Source organism: Hippoglossus hippoglossus, chromosome 1 (genome assembly GCF_009819705.1).
Source record: "Hippoglossus hippoglossus isolate fHipHip1 chromosome 1, fHipHip1.pri, whole genome shotgun sequence".
Classification (NCBI taxonomy): domain Eukaryota; kingdom Metazoa; phylum Chordata; class Actinopteri; order Pleuronectiformes; family Pleuronectidae; genus Hippoglossus; species Hippoglossus hippoglossus.
Genome location: NC_047151.1, coordinates 6,595,412 through 6,621,716, shown reverse-complemented (window position 1 = coordinate 6,621,716; position 26,305 = coordinate 6,595,412). Strand labels below are relative to the sequence as shown.

Here is a 26,305-nt window from a genome sequence, read left to right as displayed (position 1 = left end):
GACTTTCTCTGTCTGGCCCCCTGTTATGAAGTCTGCAGAAAGTCCAGAGCCTCTCACTGGGACATTTGTGTTCACACATAAGCCTTCGGAGAAACTGTGGAGGATCTCCGGAGTTACGTGCACGTCTGAAAGCATCTTTTGTTTCTTCAGCCAATTTTCCATCCAATTGTAAAACAAATTTCACCTATATATCGCAGAGAATCTGCACAGAAGTGACTGAATGTGCATTATTTATCTACGATTGTATTGAAATTCTTTTAAATAAACAGTTGGAGCCATGAACGCATTGCAGAATAAAAGGGGAACTGGGAGATAATCTAGGCTTAGATAAGCAATGTCAAAAGGTGAAAAACAATATAAAAAACATGGATTTAGTGCATTTGTATTTGGTGATCTACTTGCTAGTTCCAAACATGTCTCTCTGTCTGTCTGTCTGTGGAAGGCATGTGCCAAGAACTGATGTTTACCAATTTATAAACCAGCAGGCAGCAGCATCTAATTTCCTGTGATTTGGACATGTGATAATCTTTGGACAAAGTAATTTTTTACTTTGAATAAACAGTCCAACAGAGCCTGTAGTCAGTGGGGTAGGGCAGCGTGGACCAAGTTGAACTTGTCCTCTTCTACGTCATTGGAAAAACAATAGCACACAGCTGGCAGCCCGCAGGGCCAAGATTGCAATAATATCTTTCCCACCTGATCATTTGTCATCATATCAGACTGACACGGACATTCACTGGAGTCGCAGATGCTGATCTCTGTCATGTCAACAGCATTCACAGAATCACTTCGTCTTTAACAATTTGTCAACAAAGTAAAAGAAAATGTTTGTTTTGTTGCTCTGAAATAGCCAACCACTGTATGAAGAAACAACACCAGCTAAGTAAATCATTGAAACGTACATGCAAGCTACTCACAGTTGCAGTTTTAGAAAGACAGCTGCAACCAGCATTCCCACAGGCCAACCAAACAGCCACTTCAAAGCATTCATGTTGACCACGAGCCTTGCACTATAGTTTTCATTAATTACAGGAACATCACCTCTCCTTATTGCTCCACGCAGATCTAATATTTAAATCAGCTATTTTTAGTCTCACTTCAGTAGATGTGTAAGTCACATCCTTCATGTACAGTATGTCATGATTTATTTGCAAAGGAGGTTTTCATTGCACTCTCACTTTTCTTTTATCGATACACCGACCGTTCCACCTTTTTTCTTGAATTTCTTGTGGTCTCCACATAAACTCAGCTGGATTGAAATGATCAGAGACCAGAGTTTCTCTGTGCTGGTGGATGTATATATAAATGTGTAAGTTTCCTTGTTTACTCATTGGCCATATAGTCTTTAAAGAAGCTGTGTTTGTAGCTTGCTCTGCTGTTGCCAAGAAGCAACGTACCAGGTGGATATGTTAGAAAACTACAAAAGCAGGTGAGTTTAAGTTCTTATACATTGTTAGCTCTTCTTAGACAGTAGCTGCAGTCTAGTCATTTGACTTAGCTTGCATATGTACAGTGCACTTGAATGTAAGGTGATGAAGTATGCTGACACATATGCAAGGGCATAAGCCTCAGCGTAAATCAGGAGTCTGCCTTATGCTTGATGATTCTGCATGGGATGTTGCTTACATGTTTATGATATTTATGGCATGTGCTTGAGGCGGCAACGCTGTGTGCTGTATGTTAATGTGTTTTGAGAGATAAAGGGAGGGGCTGGGGGTCTCCTTAAGTTGGACGAGAAGAGACAACACAAATACACAGGATTGAAGCAGGTGCTCACACACGCACACGCACACACATACGCACGCACGCACGCACGCACACACACACACACACACACACACACACACACACACACACACACACACACAGACACACACACACACGCACACACACACACACACACACACACACACACACACACACACACACACACACACACACACACACACACACACACAAGGTCTACACTTGCAAATACACACACAGTACCAACTCCTATCCCTCCAGGCTCAGCCAAAAGGACATTTGTTTAATGTGTCCAGACTAAAGCCGGAGGGAGACGGAAAGAGAAAGAGAAGGAGAGGAGATGTGGGGGGGGGGGTTTACACACATTAGAGCTGAAGCGAATGAGGGAGAGGGAGAGGAAGTGATAGATAGTGAGAACTCGAGAAGCGCTGCAGGCGCCCTCGTAATGGTCTGAGGACATCGCTGCATCTGACGCTCACAAGCAGGGCGGCAAAAGTACAGAACAGACGAAGGAAGGAAGGAAGGAAACAGAGAGGGAGAAGAAATATGGTAGGTCGAGGAGGAGGAGGAGGAGGAGGAGGAGGAGGAGGAGGAGGAGGAAGGACAGACAGGAGGATCGGCAGGGGTTGAGGGGGTTGTGGCAGATGGGAAAGCAAAAGACATGAGAAAGTGAGGAGGAATGAGAGGATGACTAAGAGGAAGACAGAAGGAGAAAGAGGAGAACATTAAGACTCAAAGAAAGCGGAGGTGGCATGTATGAGTAAGCTAACACATCAGCAAACAAATGATCACACCAACCAACAACTTGAAACGTCTCTGTGCATGCTAGTGAGGCTTCAAAACGCCCCCCCCCCCCCCCCCCTCCACACACACACACACACACACCCACACACACACACACACACACACTGCGTCTTGTGTTACGGTGGTGTAAGGTGTGCGGCCTGTGTTGCCAGAGGATGTTTTTCTTCTCGCTGACAGCATCACACTGAAGTGTTGTTCGAGGGAATCATGTGATGCAATATGTTTTAGCAACTGGCATCAAAATGAACGGCTGCCGTGCTGATTAGAGGTGCACCCAGCGTAGCGTGCTAACGTGAAATTGTGATCATCCAGCTTGATTTATCATCTGCGCCACTGCTGCAAAGAAATACTCCTAACTCAACAGAGAAACATTTACGGATGGTGTCCATGATGTCAACCAGCTAATGTTTGTTATGCTAAAGTCGTTTTTTATTCATTCGGAATTCAAAGCTGTTAAAAAATTTACTGGAAAAGGGAGATAATTCAAACAATCTCAGAGGGAGTGAGGTGCGATGAGATTGTACCGTTTCCTGTCACATAACATCGTTACATTGTAAAGAAACAGTAAAGGGCTCATTGATCAGTGCTGATTCATTACCAGATGGTTCGTAATTAAAGGATAGCTTCAAGAACTTTTAAATAAATCCTAGAATATTTTTGTTTCCAACAAGGAGGTTGTATTCACCCCTGTCTATTTCTTTGTTTGTCAGCAGGATTACGCAAAAACTATGGAATGGATTTCCATGAAACTTGGTGGACAGATGGAGCATGTCTTCTGTGTCTTCTACACTTGTGGCACCACTTCGTCATCCTGAGATATTTGTTTTTGTTTTGTTTTGTTTTTTTCATTTTTGCATCTGTCGCATGAAGTCATCAACACATCTACTCACTTGTGGTGAATCCTGCAGAGCAACTCCTGCTTCTCCTGAGCTTTCACTAGGGGGCTGGGCAGGACAAACTCTGGAGAAAGTCGAGAGCCTCTCACTCTCAGAGAGCCCCTACGGAGAATGTCCAGGGATTATCTGGACTTCAGTGCATGTCTGAAAGCAGCTTTATTTTATGCATGTTTATTGACAAATAAATTCTATCAGACCACGTCATTTTTGCTTTTACATTTCTGTTATCAGAACAAGACAATCAGGATTGTTTTGGCCTCGGCGGAGGTTCGCGCTCTACCAAGTGCCTTTATCGTTATTACTCTAATTGTTCTCCCTCTTCATACGAAAAAATCCCTTTAAATAATTTCAATTTAAGTGACGGGGGACAACATCCACAGCCCTCATGTGTAAAAATGCTTTGTCAAAGGTGGCCTGTAGAGTAGTTAGAATTGACACTGTGGATGTTTTAAGGACTACCCCCTGGATCTTCTAACTGTGCGTGTTTTGTCCCCCCTCTGCCCTGATTCGTGACAGTGTTGCTTCCTGTTCCCTCCTCTTTTGCCATCTCATTCCTCAATGAAGACTCACCTGCTGCAGTATTTAAGAACCAGCTCGACCACTACCGCTCTGCCAGATTGTTGTTTAATCTGTGGTATTAATGCCTCCAATGACTTTCTTGATCTCAAGCCTGTTTTTGGGAAACCTTGTTATTTTTCCCTGCCTGAACCCTAATCTTAGTCCCTCCTCTGCTCAGGATCACCTGAGCCAGCTCCTCAGCCACAATCACCCTCTGGACTCTCAAACAGCTCAACCAATTGGACCTTGCTGGACCCCAGAATCCCCTCTATCCCTGCTTTGATAGATCACCTTTGTTATTAGTCAACACACAATATCACTTTGTATCTGCATCCATGATATTTGCATTTAAATACTTCTTGTGAACTCTGTACATGCAACCCTGAAAAGTAAGGCTTGATTTACAGCACAAAGGGAGTTTATCTGACACTGTGCAACCAAAACAGGAATATGATAGCACTTCAGTTTCCGCTGGTTAATGCTGGTGGCCTTATCCAGGTAGTAGAAACGGCAGATGGCACAGACATGGCCCTGGTAACCACAGTGACGAGACCCATCTAATTGTTCGCCTGACAAAGAGTAAAGGAGATACACCATGGTCTTTCTTGAAAGTTTCTATTTTCTGAGAGTTTCAACTTGACGTCCTTGGAGCAGCATCACAAAAAAGTTGGGGCACTAAAAAAAACGCCATATGGACACACACACATCCTTATAAGGAAAAGACAGGCAGGACCGAAAGATGTTCACGGTGCTAACTGACCACAAAGACACTTAAAATCACGACAACGGACAGACCTATGTTCGATTCCCCCAACTCCCCATAACTTTGTACAGCTGCCTCTGTATATTAAACAGGATAATGAAAAATTATGGTGCTATGTAAAAGTTTGATATATCAGCAGCTGACTCTCCTTGCTAGAGAGGACAAGGCCGTCAGAGGAGAAAGAAGAGGAGGCATATCAGGAGAATACTTGACAAGTGACTTGAATGATAATGACTTTGGACGTAGAAAGATTCCTAAATCACAAACATGAAATAAAACTATTTCCTTTCAGACTCATGCCTGAAGTGAGATTGTAGGATCGCGGCTGTGGCCACATCGTGGATCCTAATTGTGGATTATGATTACAACTAAATTGCTTAGATACACTATATGACTACTGCCATATACTGCCATTAAATACTGCTATCATTGGAATTGTCCATGCTAATCACATCATCTCTGTCAGAAATGTTCTTTTGTATAAAAACTTTAGACATTGTTCCACTCATTAATGTTGTAAATATTGTTATTTTGTTGATATGCTCTGTTACCTGAAGAATCCCATGACTCTCTCTGAGGTTTTCCTCCCTGTTTTTTTGTTGTCGTTTCGTCTCACTCTTGCTGAGGATCAAAGGCAGAAGATGTAAATCTTTGCGGAGCCCTGTGAGGGAAATTGTGATTTGTGGCTATGGGCTGTACAAATAACATTTGATTGATTAATTGATTGATTTTTATGATGACATAATTTCTTGCTGTAGCTCTTTTACATTAGTCTCATCTTCCCACACAAGAAAAGGAGAGGACCGGGAGTTGAAATTGATCTCCCTCCTTTTTGCTGAAAAGTGCTTTATTGATTTTGCAGAAGTCTTGAACCATGTAGACATTTAGATGAGTTTAACAAAAAGTTTTCCAAAGTCGAGGAGGTGGAGCCTTTCGCCCTTGCAAATAGTCATTGAGATTGTGCGTGGTCTACTTAGTCAGCATCCATAAAGCAGATGAGGATGAGCCTGAAATGTCTGGAGGGGACGACGCTTGGCGAAGTTGACGGCACTGTGCGTAATGTGCGCACTGTGCGCAGCAGCAGCCGGCGGACAGGTGGCTGTCGTCATCCCCGCAAACCAGATAACGCTCGACATGTCTGATATAAAAGTACAGCTGCGCGCGCGGAGAGGAGCACAGAGCTAAGCACGCACTGACTTCTGAGGAACACAAACACAACGAGGGTGACGAGTGCGTGCGTGCGTGTGTGTGTGCGTACGTGCCTCTGCGCGCCCAGGATCAGACAGACAGAGAGAGAGAGAGCCTCAGCAGCAGCAGCAGCAGCGGTCACAGAGCTGCACTCCCTCGCTGAAGTTTGTCATCTCCAGCGGGCTACACCCGGAGTTGCGCTCCGCCGCGGACATGGAGCCTCGGAAGTGTACGGGATGTGTATTGATTGGAGTTTACCTGTGGGCGACGCTCTGCTGTCAAGGTGGGTCCCTGATGGAGTCGTCACGTCTGTATGTCTGTCTGCTTTGTGCCTGTCAACAGATGCCAGATGAAACCAAAACAGAAGGGACGAAACTTGTTTGTTGCTTTTCACTTATTTATTAATTTATTTGACATTTTAGCACCATTTCCATTTAAAGATGTCAGATGGATGAGAGCTGCAGTTAAGAAAGACTTCGGCTTAGTTCGCCTGTTAGCAGCACATCTGGCGTTGGAGGAACATCTGCATCCACAACTGTAAAAAGACATGCATGCGCAGGAGTTGACTTTAGATGCCTCAGTAGAAAACGTTTGTTATTACAATTTTTACGCACAACATGCACCACAGTTTAAGAAATTGCTGCAAATGTGTGTGTGTGTGTGTGTTTACCAGAGAGCCTCCTTTATTACAGCGACAACATCTGGCCCAGAATAAGGAGGGTGATGCATGAAGTCCATTGGGGCCGTTCATCCCCTCAGTGTAATCTGCAGCTAAAGGATTGTTCGGTGCGTGACTACAGTGGAGGAGCCTCAGAGGAGGTTCAATCTCTTTAATATGTTTGAATCCCTGCTTTACATTCCACTTTTGTAGTTAGATGGGTTTTTAATATGCACATTTTACTTCCGAACATTTTATTCCTGCACGGTTGGACTGCAGTGGAAAAGAAAGAAAAGGCCCCACATGCAAACAGGTGATGTTAAAAGTAAACAGGCTTCAGTCTTTATTCCCAACAGACACCACACTAACACCAGATTAAAGAGGGCTGCACCTTAAAGTGCCTAAATTGATCATAAAGTAAAATGTTGACAAGAATTGGAGACCATGCCCCATAAGAGCAGTTTCCCAGAAACCAGAATAGTTGGATGGTTTTCAAATGATCCCAAATCTCCAGACACGAACAACTCTGAATAATCGATGCAAATGTCTGGGGTGCAGCTTGTGCCAAAGAGACGTCTGTTCCTGTCATCCCAGATCTAAGTGACGGATTTCCCTCCTAAAGAGTGCCACAGCGTTCTACGGAGCTTTGCTGACGATCTGTAGGACAACATTACAAGGAGGATTTAAACTGTCCTGAAACTAAAAGATGGCTTATTCCTTTGTTAACTGTTATTGTGTCCACACTCTGTTCCAAACACAGTTCTCTGGTATTCGATTCTCTCTGTGCAGTGTGTCATGGAGTCTGGATTAGACGGTTGTTACTGAATCATTTGGCTTGAATACACTCAAAAAAAAGTCTAGTGATTCTAGTGATTGTCAGTACTCAGCTTGGGTCTAATCATTCTGGAAAGATAAATCAATAAACCTGTGGAAAAAAATCAGTCTTTGCTCCTGGAGTTGATTAGAAACGTGCAGAAATGAAACCATCATCTTAAAAAACAGCTGCTCCTGTAATCATTAGGTGTAAATGATTGCAAATGAAATGAAATCCTATAAGGTGAGGAAATCCCAGCATGATTGATCTTGATTCTAGGGCCTCCGGGTCAGTTCTTTACTATCGTTGATTAATTGTAGTTGTCTTTAAAACAATTTGTCCTTTAAAATGCCTTTTTTGACCTTTTTGTGTTGTCCTTAATCAATGTTCAGCTCTTCTTTAATGATCAGGGACTGAACATTTGTTTAAAGCTCCACTAATCAATATTTTTGAATTCACAATCGAGAAAAAATAATCATGTGCAATGTGTTACTGCTTTCTCACAGTGACACACAAATCTTCACTTTGCATTTCCCCTCAACTCTACTGAGGGTTTTAGCATCTTTCAGGTCATTATTTGGCTTTTGGGCCCTTGGACAAAAGTAGAGGCTCTGATAAACCCACTGCAGGCTACTATGGACCAAACAGGACACATATGGTGGAGCAAATGTCAGCTAAGGAGACAGATATTTCCTTAGACGAGACAAACTCGAGCTGAGACGTGGGCTAACCTGGAGTCTTTGCATGATTCATGACGCCGCTTGTTTTTCTCATTTATAATGTTGGTGTGCGCTGTTGGCTGAGAGGAAGCGCTCCATGAAACTTATTTCCAGGAGCTAACAAAGTGACCTTGTTTGATATTCTTCGGGAAAAGAAGCTGAACTGCTAAGTCGCTCTGTTCTGTCTGCTTTACTTCTCAGATTCTGGATATGTATTGATCTTTTACAGATAGCTGTTAACAAGCTGCTTTAATGTGATTCGATTTTAAACTCGGCCAACTCGTCTCGATGTTCAGAGCACCTGAGGCTAATCCTTATTTATATCTGTCTCTGTGGTGGCATCGTCCTTGTGTCCTGTTGACTGGTCCTGAGTTGCACAAGATCTTGTTTCCAGCGTATCGTTAAGAATCAAAAAACATCATTGTTGGTATTTTCTCTGTAGGTATGTGTCTTGACAAGAAAAAACATCCAAGATGAAGAGTGTAATCACACATGTAATGTGATAATGTGAAGGATACATTATTTTCATCAGCAACAATAATGTGAGAAATAAAAGGAACATCCATCAAGGAGAGGTTAATCATGTAGAAGTCAAAACACATCACAACGATATGTAAAGCATGTAAGCAGTTGAATGCAAATGAGAACTGTCTCAGTGGTTTCCAGTCACAAGAGGAGCACTTATATATTCTTTCAGCTTCTTGACTTTAAAACAAGCTGTAATTTTTCCTTTTCACACAGATTGTAAATATTGACAGGGGGTTGTTGGTTTCTCTACATTCTCTCCAGTGGTCATGGTGAAAGTGGTCCACTGTGCTTTTTTGATATTCATTATTGTTTTTCTTTGTTGCATTCATTCCCACTACTGTCTGTTTACCAGACTGCCTCTTGCGGACATTAAATATTGACTCTGCTTTGATCAGTCTTTGCCCTACTGTCCTCACACATCAAGTTCATTTTGCTGCGAGCAGCAAGCTGTCAGGGGGTCTCCTTCTGGCCCTTAAAAACTCCAATATGTTGCACACAGAGAAGGGAAAGCCCAGACCTTGCTTAGGGCTGTGAATTTTATATAGTTTTGCACAGCTGCTCTCGACTGTATTTAACCTAATTCTTATATTTGGTAGACTGAGATGTTTGATTTTATCATTTGACATCATGCTTGGTGGCCAGTCAAAGAAAATAGTCCTTGTCAACTCCACTGTTCAATGCCTGTGAGTGTTTTTCTGTGTTTTCCATGCATCTATTTGTGCTGTAGGTTACAGGTTCAAAGCTAATGGGAGTTCCAATTGTTAAGTGGAGGTGAAGAGCTGAGAAAAGAGACTCCACAGGTTTTTTGTGAGCCTGTTGCAGCTTTAAATGTTAGTGCTTGACATTGAAAGTGGTACTTCTCTTTCATTAAAAGAGTACTAAACTCATTAGACACATGAAGGTCAGTTCACTTGGCATCGTTATTGTATCTCGGCCTGTATGAACAGCTGTGTCTTCTGGTCATCCAGAGGAGCTTTGTCAAGTCTAAAATTATTGAGGGACTACAGGAGCAATACAGAAAGCATCTATTATAAAGTGGACATCTGATTTTTGAAAGACATCGCTTTGCATCTAATAAAAGATATAATAAGAAAAATATATAATAACTGCTATCCTGCTGCATTATGGGGAATGTGCGTTGTAGGATCTAGTGTTCTTGGAGCCTTTATCTCCCATGAGGCTGTGGATGCATGTGTAGCAGCAGCAGCAGCTTATGTGTCATTTCATAAACAGAATTATCCTATGTCAAAATCAATATAACCCTTTTTCCCTTATTGTTAAGAACTTGTGTAAGTGATGGAGTAATTGTTTAGTTATTTAAACTGTGGTTTGACAGGTTGGGATGGATCCATTGTTGGTTTAGAAAAGGGGAGTGTGCAAAATGAATAGGCAGCACTCTTTATGGAGCTGAGACACTATAGCACTCTACCCCTCTAAAGACATGATTTGAGACTGATGAAACTTAAGGGTATAATTATTATTAATACTATGATTGTTTTCGCAAGTCAGAAAATCTCAAAGTCCTCTGTGACGTTTGGCTTGGTTTTCTAACTTGTCAAATAATCCAACGTCAAACTGACGGGAGGTTTTGACTCAGTGATTTGTCACACCTGTGAGTGTCATTGTCTCTGACAGTAAAGAAATAAGCACACTGTGGAGACCAAGTCCATAAACATTATTTTGAAGGCAGCGAGCGCTTTCAAGGGTGAACAGCTCGTAAACTGAATTGCCCGCATATGTCTTGTGCTGCGGCATTCCAGCCATAAAAAGAATCCCTTTTTATCCGTGTACAATACAACTGAGAATTAATGATTGAGGATCAAATAAGCCCCCCAGTGGGCTCTGTAATTGAAATATGAGCGGTCACTAATGCAATGGGAGAGATATATGGGAGCCATTTGAAGATGATAGATGCCTTCGGGGCACGGTAGGGCTCTGTCCATATTGGTATGTTAAGTGTTTCTGATGAGGTTGCGGCTCATGGAGCAGATGAGCAAGCGCTGAGTTTATAGCTGGAAATGGCGGGGGGAAAAACAACAGTTACACTTTGGAAGATGCAAGAGGAAATTGAAGTGGAAGTGAGGTTAAGGATGTGCGGCTGCTTGTGGGGGAAAATAACTTTCAACAGCCTCGATTCTTTTGGTGAAGCTGAGCAAGTAGTGGCCATCGCTTATGCTGCAACACATCACATCCTCTCACTGGACATGCAAATATTTGCATCTGGGGAGTGGACTTGTTTGGGGATGGTTGCTTTTGTGATTTGACAATTTTGGTTGCCCTCAGTTTAGCCTCTCAGGCTACATAATTACATACTGTATACACTGACCCACTATGTTGTTGAGGGTTGTTGGAGTTGTGAGGCCTGAAAGGAATACCTGCTGACAGATGTGTTTTCAGGTAAAATACGATATATTAAGGAAACTGAAATAATTTAGGATTGTTGTATTAATAATACAGGGGCTTGCAGTGCATGTCATTTGTATTTGTTTCGTTAAATGGTAAATGGTCTGTATTTATATTGAGCTTTTCTAGTGTTGATGACCTCTCAAGCTCTTTACAGTACAGTTTTACCATTCACTCATTCACACACATTCATACAGCGCATCTATGTGCAGCACTTTCTCAATCACACATCACTCGTACACTGTCAACACAGCCGTCAGGGGCAGATGCCTTGGGGAAGATGCTGGCTCTGTATCTTGCCCAAGGACACTTCGGCATGCACAATGGGGAGAGACTGGAATCGAACCACAGATTCTGGTTAGAGGACGACCTGCTCTACCTACTGAGACACATACAGTATGTCACCACTATCATTAAATTATATATGTCTCCCCAATCATGACTTGAAAGTATTAAACATCTCTGACTCCCATCTGAAATTCAACATGCTGGGCACAAAGATTTACATTGTAAAGTTAAGCTGCCTTGTGGATGGAGAAAAAGAGCATATTTTTTTTTTTCAGTTTTGGTTCATCGGAGCGATGCAACTTTCAAATCACTGTCTTGCCTGAAACAAAACTGCATGCTGTCTTGGAAAATGTAATTCAGCGACTGCTGAACCTCGGTTTTTGCTAGTTTGGTGTATATATGTTGTGCTTTTTGGTGCTTGTGTTTAAAAGTAGGCAGAAAAATAAATGTTTGGTATCCTGTACTCCATCTGCACATACATAAAAAAGAGCATAATGTACTGTTATATTTAGTTTTCACTTGTTGGTCACTTGAAAGGCTTAGTTTTGCTTAGTTGTGTAGTGAGAATCATGTTGAATTTTAGCACAGTCAGGCACAACAGCCTCTGATAAGATAAGATCAAGTAAAACCTGGAGGGGAACATCTCTTCTAACAGCAGTAAAAGACCAGAAAATAAATAAATAAGCAAGAAATTAAGATTTTTTAAACTTAAAGACACGAATGACATTACGTTACTGAGGCCATTTGAAAGATAAGGAACACTGTATAAATAGTGGATATTTTCTCCCATTGCTCTCAAGACAGCCTCAGTTCTTCCTGTCATTGATGTTGATGTTGGAAACTTTTGCTTCGAGATTGTTCTTGACACTAGTTGAAGACTTTGCTTTTTGATGTGATGCATTTTCATGTTGAGAGGATCCATTAGAAGATGGTAAGCTACAGCGGTAAAGGGAAGCACATGGTCAGCAACAATACTCAGATCGGCTGTGGCATTCAAACCATGATTGATTAGTAATAAGGGGCCCAAAGTCTGTCAAGAAATGATCCCCTACACAGTTATACCACCACCACCAGAGTGGACTGTTGACACAATGCAGTCTGGGTCCATGGATTCATGCTGGTGACGCCAAATTCTGAACATAACATCTGCAGCCCCAGCAGAAATCCAGATCCACCAGACCAGACTATGATGTGGTCTTCTGCGCTTGTACACCATCCAATTTATGGTTTGACATTCTGAGCTGTTTGTCTTCTCGCCAAAGTTGTAAAGAGTGCTTATCTGAATTACTGTCATCATCCTGTCAGCTCCATCCAGTCTGGTCAATCCTCCTCTGACTTCTTTCATCAACAAGGCGCCGGCTTAGTGGATGTTGCCAAAATGATTGGCTCATTGGATAATTGCATGAATAGCAGGTGTGTAGGTGTTCCTAATAAAGTGCTCAGTGAGTGTATATGTGTATAAGTAAGGAGTCTTGTATTGTAACTCTGCAGGCGTCACTGAGGGAGAACTCTGATGTGTTTAGAGTGCCAGGCTAAAGAGAACCTTAGCCAATGAAGAGTGCTGCCTATTCATTTTGCCCACTCCCCTTTTCTAAACCAACAAGGGATTCATCCCAACCTGTCAAACCACAGTTGAAATAACTAAACAAGGACTCCATCATTTACACAAGATCTAACAATAACGGAAAAAAGGGTAATATTGATTTGACATATAGGTGAGAATTGTGTTTATTAAATGACCTACACATGCATCCAAAGCCTCATTAGACTAGAGTAGTTGCAGTAGTTGCCCCCAGGCATAGACAACATAATGAGACAGTAATCCAGACTTCCTTAAAACCCCTGTGACCTCCTTTAAAGTGAGGGGTCACACTCTCAGCCAAGTGCGCGGGGCAGTTTAGCGATGTCGAACAAGAGATGAGCTTTCCTGTCTGTTGTCTGCACTATCTCTTCTTTTTCACTCACAATAATCCTGTAGCAGGACTTTTATAGCAGAGTTCTTTTCTCCATTTGTTTTAATGAACTGTTTAATTTACCATCAACATCTCTGGCCTTCCAGCTGTGTATTCATTCAACATTTGGTTTCCAAAAGTGAATCAGAATGTTTTTTGTTGTTGTAAAACTAGAAGTTAACCTCACCGAAAGAAAATCGCTCAACATTTTTTTTTTTTTTTTACCTCTCTTAATTGTTTATTGCTAAAAAGAAGGCAGAAGGATTAAAAAAAAATGTAATGGTGATGGCAAGATTGATTAGGTTGATTTAGTTCTCCAGCTTTTACTATCAGACAGTAGTTACATGTATATAGAGTGTAGGGGAGGCTGGGGCTAGACAACACTACATTAATGTACAAATCTATGGAGATCAACATCAGAAGGAGGCTCAGAGTCTTGAAAGTCTCCCTCTTCTAACAGAGTTAATGAATAAATTGAGCCTTGTGACAGATTATGACAGTATGTTACTATCGCAGGGCAAGTCACGGTCAAGTTTCAGATTAAAGTGCTGTCACGTAGGAATAGTAATTATTTCACATTAGGTGAAAGGTTAAACTATTATTGGTCAGCAAAAGGAAGATTTTTAGAGGGTATTATATTGTTTATACTGTAAGTATTTTAAGTTATCTATCTAATAATTCAAAAAATCTGTCTGTGGCCTGCATATCTCCAGAACTGTTTATATTATCGCCGTTAGACTTGGCATGTGTATTGTTAAGAGCCCAAGGTGTAGGCAGTGTTTAATTTGGTGCAAATTGGACATGGGATACATTCAATATTAAGAAGGTTTGAATAAACACGTGGCCATAGTCTCATTTTAGCAGCAAAGGCTGGGATTCATCCACATAAATGATTTTTTAGATTATGACAACAGCGTGTTCACGACAACGTCAGGGACCATGACAGCTGATTCCAGGTTCTGTTTACTGAGTCAAGCTTCATTGAGCTTTGAAAAAACAGTGGAACAGCTCTTGGTGTGGCTTTGGGGTTCTTCAGACCCCGCCGTTCCAGAGCAGGTCTTCACTTGCCACGGGTCAATTACTGCACGTCACTTTGGCAGTTACAGATGGAAAGCTGCACCCAGCATCACAAGCCAAGCAAACAGCCCATTCCAAACCGACGTGTTTACAACAGGCACTGCACTAATTCTTTGAATTTCACAGCTATCATCAAAACAAACGTTTTACTTTGTACTCTGTCAACCTCTTGAAATTACTGGCTAATGTCTTCATTTGATACTGTGCAAGCAAAGTAAAGACTCATTATAACTGTGGAAATACAAACATACAGCACATATAGATAAAAGGAAGCATGCAGATAAAACAGTATGAAAGACATAAGAACTGAAGGACTGAGATAAAGATTATGGGACAATGCATTGACAAACAATCAGCTCTCAGGAAGCTGCCCTTGATGCAAACTAACGCCCTCTGTAATATCACAGACCCACTGCCTGAGAGCGCACTGGAAGAACTCAACACAACTAACTAACAACAGGCACTGCGGCCTACCTGTTACGGTTACATTGTCTTTCCAAGAAGGTTGTGAAAATGTGTGTGTCTCTTCCACGAGTAAGAGCTAGGCAATGTGTTCAGCACATTTTGTTCCTCACTGTGTCACCATCTGAAACAATTGAAATGCTCTCTAATTCATACAGGAAATAAGAGGATTAATTTTACCCTTTTAGATTCGACATCAGTATTGGCTATGTTGCCACCTATTCAGAGATTTGTTTATTTTTTACAGTGTTTTTTTTCTTCGCTTCTCAGCTCAGCTCGTCTTGGCTCGATTCGTTTCAGTCCATTGACTCTCAACACCTTTGCTGGCTGCCGCTCTCACCCATTATGCAGATTCCCTGTCACACCAAGATTCAGGGGTGCCCCGTCTGACACTGGCCAACACCCTCACACACATCGCGATCAGTCTTTGTTTATTTTTGCCTCATTAGCTAATTAGTCATCCACTCAGTCATTGTGGGTGAACTCCTGTCTCTGCTGTCACTCGGTGATTGCTGGAATATGTTGAGACGACATCCAATTTGGACAACGGTCACTGGGGAGATGCAGGCGGATGGGTGACTTTATGTTGTTATAGCATCTTTCAAATTATTCTGATAGCATCGAATTTAATGAGAGAAAAGTGAGAGAGTCTGGTGTCTCCTTGGTGGTTTGTAGGAACTCTGGCAACAATGTTGGGTTGTGTGCGAAGGTTGTTTGTAGAGGCAGGTGTTGGTTTTTTTTATGATATAAAGCTGTTATATATAAAAAGTTTCTTCTTATAAAAAGTTTCTTCTTATAATTGTTGAGCCTTTGCTGCATGTGAGGGCTATTGGTCCAGATCATGTTGGGTCATATCGAAATGTCCATGTAAAGTCCTCACAGAGGTTCAGTGTTGTGAGGCTCCCATCTCAGTTTCAGCACAAATCCATCCACTGAAAAGTTAAAAATATTCAGGATCCAGGGGACAGAGGCTCTTGTCATCGCAGTGATTTGACCCTCTATTCAATTCACTTGCAATCCCTGCCCTCCAAGAGTAAAAGCCCAGCCAGAAAACCCTTCATCCGTGTCATTTCTCTCTCTCTCTCTCTCTCTCTCTCTCTCTCTCTCTCTCTCTCTCTCTCGACAACCATCAAATTATGGCAAATTGTTTGCTGGTTAATACGAATATTGAAAAATGTGTTCATCAATCAACACTTAATCGAACTGCCAGATTTTTCGACAGGGTTCAGCTGGCCATTTAGGTTAACAGGACCAGATGCACATACAGTTGCATGTGGAGGATGTGCTTGTTGAGTGAGCTGAAGGAACTAAACGTTGATCATATTTAAAGTATACTGACATGAAGTTTCCATCATTACATCTAAGGCAACATGTGGTCATATTATCAGTCTTGTTACATCATCACATGCTGGCTGCCAAGCAAAAGACAAAGCCGAGTGCAAGAACAGACAGATGATCAGTCTTGCTACTCAGTTAAAGTACAAATATTTCTGTTCAAATCTTATGTTCTATGACAATAAATCTTCCAAATTAAATAAAATATTAATTATATTGTTTTCTTAATTACCATTTCCTGATTCAGTGTCCCTGTCAATCATATAATGCAAAGTTGTAATATTTACTTAAAGTAGGTTGCAGGCCGATGCATTTTAGTCTGTCCGTCCGCCCGCCTGTCCCAGCGATAATTTAGGTCGTTTTTGATCCGGATTAAACTTGGCAAGTTTAGTGGGAGTTGGGTCAGGACCTGCACTATTGACTTTTATTTTTCCAAATCCATTAAAGTTCAATATAAAAGCATGGGATCAAAGATTGGGTCTGATGGAAACAATCAAATTAATTCTGGATTTTGACCAAACTTGACATGCAGCATTGGGGGACTGAGATACACTGCCAACATCTTGCCTTGAACAGGCACATTTAGTTTCCTTCATGATGATGAATGGGTGATGAATGATGGAACTCAATGAATACATAAAATGCTCCGTACAGTGTCATGATGAAATAACTGTGTGAGTGGTCTCAAGTAGTCTTTCAACATAATGTAACCTGCTGAAGTGACTGTGTTCCCTTTTTTTTAGGCCTGAAACGAAACCTGCTCATTAATGCTCAGAGGCTTCAACTCAAGCTGATTGAGCTGCTTCCCTCTGTCGAGTACAAAGGAGTTAGAGCCTGTGTTTTGCCGCTGGCAGCTTTCACAGCTTTGATATTAATAGCTACAACACACATGTGCCCACAACACCATGCTCATCACGTCTTACACAGTGGTATTATCATTATATGATTTTGTATGATTATTTTTGCTAGTTTTTGCTGAGTTATACGAATTGTATCAGTTCGTTAATCAAAACTTACTTAGAAAGTTGAAACTTCTAATGCATAAACATTTTAACAATGTAGCACATATTGAATACTTAAGACTGGGTGCAGCATCTCTGAGTGCATTCCTAGTTTTATATGTATGTCTTTCATATTTTCAATTTGTGGTTTAGCTTAAAGTTTATTTTAATTGAACTATAAGATCCCAATAAATAAAGTGACACAACTATAGGATTTAGATATATATCAAATCATTTTATTTTGGGTTTGAAATACTAAAAATAACAGTATCATTTTGCAGGAGCTTGGTTATGATTAATTATAATTTAAATTACATTTATTACCTTACAGTTTTTGTCTTGCCTTCTCTGAGACGCTCTACTCACAGTCAAGCTGTATTTTATTTTAATTTGACTATATGAGCAGGAAGAGAAACAGTGTGGTGCCAAGGAGATACATGGCACCTTCACGACTGACTGGCTTTTGTTTTTGCGTCGGGGACTGCGCTGTTCATTCCTGTTAAAGACGGATGCCTCGTTGTTCAGTGTACACCACGTGATGAGCCATACAGAATACAGAGGAGACAAAAATAAACCACAGTCAACACAATTAAAGTTCACAGAGTTAATAATGTGCTTATTACATTCAACATATCGTGATTTAATCAGGATTTCTTGGGGGATTTGGCTCCACATGAACAATGTTGGAAATAATTGCAATAATAGCGTTGATTAGATTACTGGCATTAATGTGAGTGGAAGAAAACTTTCAGTTGATTTTATTCAACTACTGGGTTGGTTATGTCTTTGCAGATAATATAAACAGATGAATTTAAATGTGATAGTTCCTCCCGTCATTATGCTCTCCATGGCTCCTACCTCATTTCTTTACCTTTATCCTTCTCCTTTTTGAATCATCGTCAATTTATCTTTTAAAAAAGTTTCGGTTCCCAACCCTACTCATACCTGATGTCTTAACCTATCTAACCCTCTCTAACACCCCAAGCCACTTCTATCCATTTACTCCTTCCTTTCCTCTCATCTCTTTAACTTCCCTCTCATTCTCAGTTTTCTTTCATTGTCTCTATTACATCAGGTTGTCATGGGGGTGTGTACCAGAGGAAGCTGTACCATGACCTGATGGTCAACTACAATCGGCTGGAGAGACCGGTCCAGAACGACTCAGCACCAATCGTGGTGGACCTCGGTCTCACACTGCTACAGATCATTGATGTGGTGAGTGTGTGTTTGTGAGTGTGTGTGTTTGTGTGTGATTCCATCTCATTTCAAGTGTAAAATACAGAGTATGCTTGAGGACAGAGGGAAGAATCAAATGTTGAATAAGTCTCGGAAATCAACGGAGTGAGCTAAAAAAAAAAAATGACGTTGCATATTTTTGTTTTGTTTACACTAAAGGCAACAAATTTATCTACAGTGACTGTGGCACATGCTAGTGGACATACCTTGTGGTTGTTGCACTTCATCTTCCTCCTCTTCCAACCTAAAACCTTATTCCACCAGTGGATTCACCCAACCAAGTGAGAATATTAACTTTAAAATATCTCTCCTCTCGATCCTTTTTTTCATTTCATGGCTCTACAGGCCCTCAGTCTTTTCTTTTATTCATCAAGAAAATCCAGTCTCAGTGCTGAGATATGCCTGCTTACTTTTCGCCCCTCTTTTTTTTCAATCGCCTGCATGTTTTTGTTTACTGCAGATTAACACTGGCGTCTGCGCTTATCACCAAGCTGGGTCTTCTACGTGTATGGCTCCGCTTTTCCATCCTGAGATATTTGTAATATTTATTTTGTTGTCTGTCGTGTGTTACAAATGTCATAAACACGCCCACACGCTCTGCTTGCCTGTATGCAATCCTAACATCGTCTGGGCATGCTCCTGATGTCACGGCGGATGATGTCCTGGGGGATCTCCTCCCAGACCTGGATCAGGGCATCAGCAAGGTCATGGACAGTCTGTGGTGTTACTTGGCGGCGAAGGAAACACCGATACATAATGTCCCAGACACCGTCAATCGAATTCAATGGCATCAATGCCTCTGTCATCAAGGAACTACCTACACACTCTGGCCATATGAGGCGTGGTATTGTCCTGTACCAGGAGGAACCCAGGGCCCACTGCACCAGCATAAGGTCTGACAATCGCTATGAGAATTTCATCATGACATGGATGACTGTGTGACCCACCAGGGATATGACTCCCCAGACCATCAATGACCCACATCTCCAGACTCTTTCACGCCTGTCACATGTGCTCAGTGTGAACCTGCTCTCATCTGTGAAGAGGATAGGGTGCCAGTGGCGGACCTTCCAATTCTGGTGTTTTCTGACGAATGCCATCGAACTGCACGGTGCTGGGCTGTGAGCACAGGTCCCACTGGAGGATGTCAGGCCCTCAATACCACCCTCATGACAGTTTGGTCAGAAACATGCACACCAGTAGCCTGCTGGAGGTCATTTTGTTGGGTTTTAGCAATGCTCCTCCTGTTCCTCCTCGCACAAAGGAGCAGACACCAGTCCTGTTGCTGGGTTGATGCCCTTCTACTGCCCTGTCCGGCTCTCCTCGTGTAACGGCCGGTCTCCTGGTATCTTCTCCATTCTCTTGAGACTGTGCTGGGAGACACAACAAACTTTCTTGCGACCGCACGTATGGATGTGCCATCCTGGCAGAGCTTGACTACCTGTGCAACCTAATTGTTCTGCAGGTACCACCTCATGCTACCAGTAGTGACAAGGACACTTGCAGAACACAAAACTAGAGAAGAATCAGTCAGGGAGGATAAAGAGAGAACAACTGTCTGTAGCCAGCCCAGAAAAAAACTTTCACTTTTTGGAGGTTTGTCTTGCTTTTGCCTCTCCATTGCACCAGTTGTCCTTTTCATTTGCACCAAAGCAGTGAAATTGATTCACAATCACTTGTGCTTCCTAAATGGACAGATTGATATCTCTGAAGTTTAACTGACTTGGTGTTATACTGTAAAGATTAAGTGTTCCCTTAATGTTTTTGAGCAGTGTATTTAGGGAGCTTAAGAAATGTTGGTAGTAGCAGTTTTTCAAGTTTGCTGTGAGGTAAGCTAAGTTAAGGTAACTGGGTGTAGCCTTGTGTTTTACACATGAGAACAGTACAGTATTTTTCTCTGCGTCTTAATGAGAACGCTCTTTTCGCAAAATGTCCTTAACACACTTTCTGTGAACTCTCCAAACCTAAAAACAACAGCCGTTTCTTCTCCTTTCATGCACAACATTTGAAGTAGTTTCTTCAGAGAAAAGCTTCATTCAAAACATCAGTTCCTACGTGTGTCCTACATTGTACACCCACAGAAACCCCATTTAGCTCACTGCAGCCACAATCCTCCCTCTTTTTCATGTCAGACGAGCCACTTTTCGATTGACACTTCTTTGGTTTTGGTAGATTTCCTGTCACATCTAATTTTATGTTCTGTTCCATCTGTGTTTGCCCCGCGCTTGGTTGTGTGTTTCCTCCCGCTCCCCAGCTCCTGCACCTACCCTCGCACAAACCCACACATAACTTCTTGCCTGTTAGCCTTACCACACAGCCAAAGCACTCATCCAAAAAACCCAAGCAGACAACCCTGTCACATCCCTGAGCCAGCCATGTCACAAGATGTGCACGTCTCCTCATCATAACTACATGGTGGTAAGAGCTGCGCACTGGGGTATACCATAGGATTTCCATTCTATTATTAATATGGTTCGGACTCCTTCAGCACGTATGGAACAACATTTTAATGCATTCTTTAAGCTACAAATGACCGTAAACACAGAGTTGAGAGGCGAGGCGGTCTCCACAAAGAACATATGGTGAAACAGGATGTGACAAGAGTATTGAGGTTGTATCATGAAAGACAGTTTAATTTTAATGTTAGTGATTAAACAAAATCAATATAATTGGATTGGGTAAGTTTTTGATTGAACAAAATTCATATATGTATATGTGTGTGTGTGTGTGTGTGTTTGTGTGTGGTCCTGGTATTACTCCTAAATCTGTTTACGCAGTCACATTGTGGGGGGGTCTTCCGATATCATAAATGGATACATTTTAAGGTAGAGACATTCAAGTTTAAGTTTAGTTCAAGGTTTGAGTTACAATTAGGGTTAATATTTGTGTGTGTGTGTGTTTTCTATTTACGTATGTATTGTTAACTACACTGTTTGCTGACTCCATAAATAATGAATAAACAGGAAAGACCATATGACTTAATGCTTACTGGGCAGCAGTTGTAAATAATGTAAAGCTGCTTGTGTGTGCATGTGTGTGTGTAATGTGGCCTTTGATTCTTCCATCTGCTCCGAGGTACCTCCCTAACCAGGGAACTGGGGCAGGTTGATGCCCACAGACTGGGCTCATCACCATGAATAATGACAGATACACAGACAGACTGACAGACGAGCACAGGACTGGTCACTAACCAGTATGAAGAGCCACCATATGCCTCATGTACCTTATAAAGAAACCAGTAAGGTCCAGTGGTAGAATGAAACTATCGAACTTTACTGACACATTTGAAGAACCTACTAATTATTACCATTTTGTGCAACTTCATGTTTTAACTCTGCAAATCAGATGGGGATATTGCTGTTTTGACTTCAGTACATAATTTTTACTGCTTTATTTACTAGTTACTTACAGTTTGATGTAATCTATACAGTTAGATGAGCCTATTAAGTAAAATACCCAACAATATATAATCATTGACATTGAAATGTTAAAATTCCACTTAGATATTAATATATCATTGATTACAATTCAATACTACAAGTATACTAGTGTGGTGCAATGTATTCTTACTAAAGCGGCATTTTCAATGCACTTTTTCTTATAATTTACTAGTTGCTTTTTTACATTGCAGTGCTGATACGTTTGCTTAGCATGAGTTGGACATTTTTGGAAAATATACCTATTTACTTTCTGGCACAGAGTTTGATGAGGAGATTGATATCATTCTTACATCTGTACATTTAACATAAGGCTACAGGCTGCAGCTGGTTAGCTACGCTTAGCATACAGGCTGGAAACAGCTGGCCTGGCTCTGTCTGAAGGTAATAAAATGTACCCACTGTACCAGCATCTCTTAATGTTACAAGTTAGCAAGTGATATTTAAGTTGACATAATTGATCACAACTTTTTCTGGGCAGTGGAAACAAATTTGTTATCATTTGAACCCCATTGCTGTGGTAAACTGAAATCAGTGGCTTATTTGATCTGTATTATATCTTGACGACCAATCAAAGCACTTTACAGTACAGTTTTTTCATTCACACATTCATACAGTGCATCTATATGCAGCACTTTCTCTATCACACATCATTCATACACTGCCAGCACAGCCGTGATGGGCAATTTGTCGTCAGTACAGGACACTTCGGCATGCAGAATGGGGAGATGGGGATCAAACCGCTGACCTTCTGGTCAGTGGAAAACCCGCTCTACTTCCTGGGCCACATCCAGCAGTTACAAAGCAACATCAGTATTAGTTTCTGGTCATGTGATGACTCTAAATGAATTATTCCCTTTCATTTAGCTCCATGCTGCTAAATGTTCAACCGTGTTCACCGGCTGGACTAACTTCCTGACAGAGATTCACCCGGCCAGAAACATTCCTCCTAACAAACGCTGATTCTCTCGACCGCGAGACAGAAAGTACATGAAGGGACGCTTCTCATTGTGCTCTTGTTAAACCAGGCCACGATCCTTCACACACAGAATTCCAGCCATATGAGCTGAACTGTTAACACCAGAGTGTATCTTGTTCATCCTTCACGTCACAATGCCTTGTCAAACATCTGTTTTTTGTTCCAGGAAGGTAATGCCAAGCACAGGGAGCACAGTGGAGTATTCTGAGATATGATTCATGAATTCCTCTTTTCACTGTTTGTTGATTCAATATGTCTGAAACACTTATCCTCTGATCTAGATTGAAAATATGTCGGAATCTGTCCTCATCTCTCCTACTGGGGATAAAAACTGAAATTCGATTTCTGAATCAGCATACATGGAAAAACATGTTTATGTCCTTGGCAGAATAATGTCAAATGAAATGCAGTTAAGGAGCTTTCACTGAAAACAAGTGTCCATCAATCCCTTGCCAGTCTGTCTAAAACCAATCAGAGCAGATTTACGGGGAGATTACAGTGTTTATAGTGGGTGTGACAGGGCTGATACTGCCCATTGCAGCTGAGCAAGGGTCAGGCACAAAATAGAGCAAAAACACAGCAACGTGGAAGCAAAGCAAAATCTCCAAAACCGCACGCCCGATCGTTTCACCCAAGGGACAGGCAAAAATGTCGCTTTGTGAAGCACACAATAGGAGGCCTCTCTATTTCAGCAGCGGAGAAAAGATGCTGCTAAAAGAGGGACAGATCAGAAAGGACAGGTGGAGATAAGATTGGAGCATGGAGGGAGATAGGGAGGAGAAGAGAGGGCGGGGACGAGAGAGAGGAGCGACGATTGTGTGAGAATCGATTTTCACTACACGGTGAAGTAAGAGCAGCGAATTTGCTTTGGTTGTCGTTGATGACAGCACCTTCTGAAGCAGCTCATACATCTCTATAATAATGATGGGGATACAGAAAGTTAATGGAATTATATGTACTATAGGAGTGTCAGATAATACAAGGGTATTTTCTCTGAAAATAGGTACATCGTGTGACTAGAACAGTTTATTGATGTATATATTTTTCTCATTCTTCATGGGATGTTTATCAAGTTAATGGGAGATTTATTTCAGTGAGGATGATTTGATTTCTGGATTTCTTTGGTGTTTAAGGACAGATTATTTCATCTTGTCTGGAGCTGCTTAAAGCAACAAGTTCTTAAACTCAAACCAGCATTCATACAGTCTTAGTTAAACGCAGAGGCGGACTTAACCATTAGGCAAAGGTCGGCAATTGCCTTGGGCCCCGAACTACAAGGCCCCCATAAAAAACCTAATAAACTTACGGTTGAAATATCTTTTTTTTACTTTTCGTTAATTAATCATTTCATTCTAAAAATCCTTACGCTAATCCGGTATCAGAATGCCTATAATTCATGAGTAACTAGTGTCTCAGCAACCCACCTCCCCCCTCAGTCCCCACTACAATGGACTATTCCATGAGCGATTGATGGGAAAAACAGGAACTCAAGAGCAGTGTTGACCCAGTTCACACTTAAAAGGGTTCAAAGTTCAGTTCATACTAGTTCACGTTCATTTGTTCCGTTTTTTATTGGGATGATTTAGGTGAGAAACTTACGATCATGTGTTTGGTTATCAATCGATGGTGTCTGATCATGTCTGCGTGTCGCTCCTCTCACTTTAACACTGAGTCCTGACTCTGAGCGTCACGTCTCGTGTTGTACTCAGCCGTAAAATGTTGACGAGTCATTTTTCATGATGTTTAAATGCAGTCTCATAAACTCTGGAGTGAATCAAACAAACACTAAGTTAATTCATGTACCGATCAGGTCCTGATAACTAGTGATGAGTGTTTATTAGTTCAAGTGAGACCAGAGTGGAGGAGGACACATCATCAACTTAATCAGAGATCCAGAGATGAAAACCAAGGTAATAGATGACAGATCTTCCATGTGAATGGACAATACAGTACATTCTTATTGTACAGAGATCATATTTTTAATCAAAATAAGATTCACTGTGAGTGCATTTGGTAAACTGTTGATATTTTTTGTTGGGTCGGGAAGAAGTTACAAGTAAGACTTTCTTAAATAAATAAGGAGTGAAAAAAATGCAGAACAACGGATGCGAAGGGCCCCATGCCTGTGTTCGCCTTGGGCCCCCAAATTGTTAAATCCGCCACTGGTTAAACGTACTCTGTTGAGTGTGTTACCACTCGTAACACTATGGAGCAATGTAGTGGGTTCCTGTTTTGAGTGTGTGTGTGTGTGATTCATATCCTTCAGTTGGTTTCACACACTTGATTCACAGGTTTAGAATTTGAGCTACTCAGATACTTTACTCCACTATATCTTTAGATCTTTGGAGAGAAATACTGAATGTAAAATTAACAATATTTAACCCTATGGATATCAAGGGTTTTGAGGTTTGTTACGTATAAACACTCTGCAACTTATATCAATATTTATTTGTTCTTATATATTTAGATGAATGGGTTAGACAGTGTAACAGATTTCCCTTCAGAGATTAACTAATAACCTGGCAGAGTGAATGAGGGTTTTTGGTCTTCAGTTTTGTTCCCTTCATTTCCAGAGCAGGTTTTTATAATAAGCAAAATTAATCCTTCATAATTACTAAAAACTGAGGTGCTGGAGGTGGATTAAACAAATAAATAAGTATGATAACACTCAGTTTAAATGTGTTACATGATAGTCTAACAAATGTAATAATGTAATAACATCGGATGAAAATACTGCACACTGGTACTTAAATAAGAAACACCTTTAAATTAGTGCATGTTTTAGGGCAAACTACATTTAAATGAAGGCAAAGCATGTTCAGAGGCATGCATTTATTTGTTAGATAAAGAGCCATGAGCCAGTAATGGAAACTTGTCAAAGTCAAATCAAAGCACACACCTCTGTGAAAGTATCACAACATGGGAGCAAGTCAGATTTGTTCTCCAAGAGAAAGAAGCATCATGAAGCGAGTAAGAATAGTATGAAACTCTTTGATAAGAAAGAAAACCATACAGTACATTAGTTCTGGTGTGACGAGGAATAGAAAGAAATAAAGTGAGCAAATTGATTTCATGATTTTACCCCAGGAATATTAAAAGAGACGTTTTCAAAGGGTTGAGCTGGCGGTGTTATTCCAGCATCAGTCATGGGTAGAAAGATAACGTGGGGGAAAAAAAGAAACACAAAAGAACAGCGAGAGTAAGAAACGCTGCTGTGACTCACTATCACTGTCAAGCAGTTTGCACCCACATGTAACAACGAGCAAAACTTGTAGCTGCCATGTGGGATTCTGTAAAGGTCCAGCCACTCTTCCTTTTTTTTGGCTCTACTAACTTGCACCTCTATGTCTGACCTCTGTCTTTATCTTTTCCTAAGCTTTCACAGTCTTAATTCCTCTCCCTCTCAGCTCTTTTCTTTTTCCCATCCTTCTCTTCGACCATATCAGCATGAGCTGACTCTT

At 41.3% G+C, this 26,305-nt stretch overlaps 1 protein-coding gene across 2 annotated transcripts in view; it reads left to right on the top strand.

The window, feature by feature from the left end:
- The first annotated feature begins 5,778 nt into the window (after positions 1-5,778).
- chrna8 (cholinergic receptor, nicotinic, alpha 8) overlaps positions 5,779-26,305 on the top strand; it is a 46,273-nt gene continuing 25,746 nt past the window's right edge. For both annotated transcript variants that reach the window (XM_034594001.1, XM_034593994.1), the window contains exons 1-2: positions 5,779-6,238; positions 18,268-18,407. In XM_034594001.1, the coding sequence (XP_034449892.1) occupies positions 6,169-6,238; positions 18,268-18,407 (210 nt within the window). In that variant the 5' untranslated portion in view covers positions 5,779-6,168. The remainder of the gene's footprint in view (positions 6,239-18,267; positions 18,408-26,305) is intronic.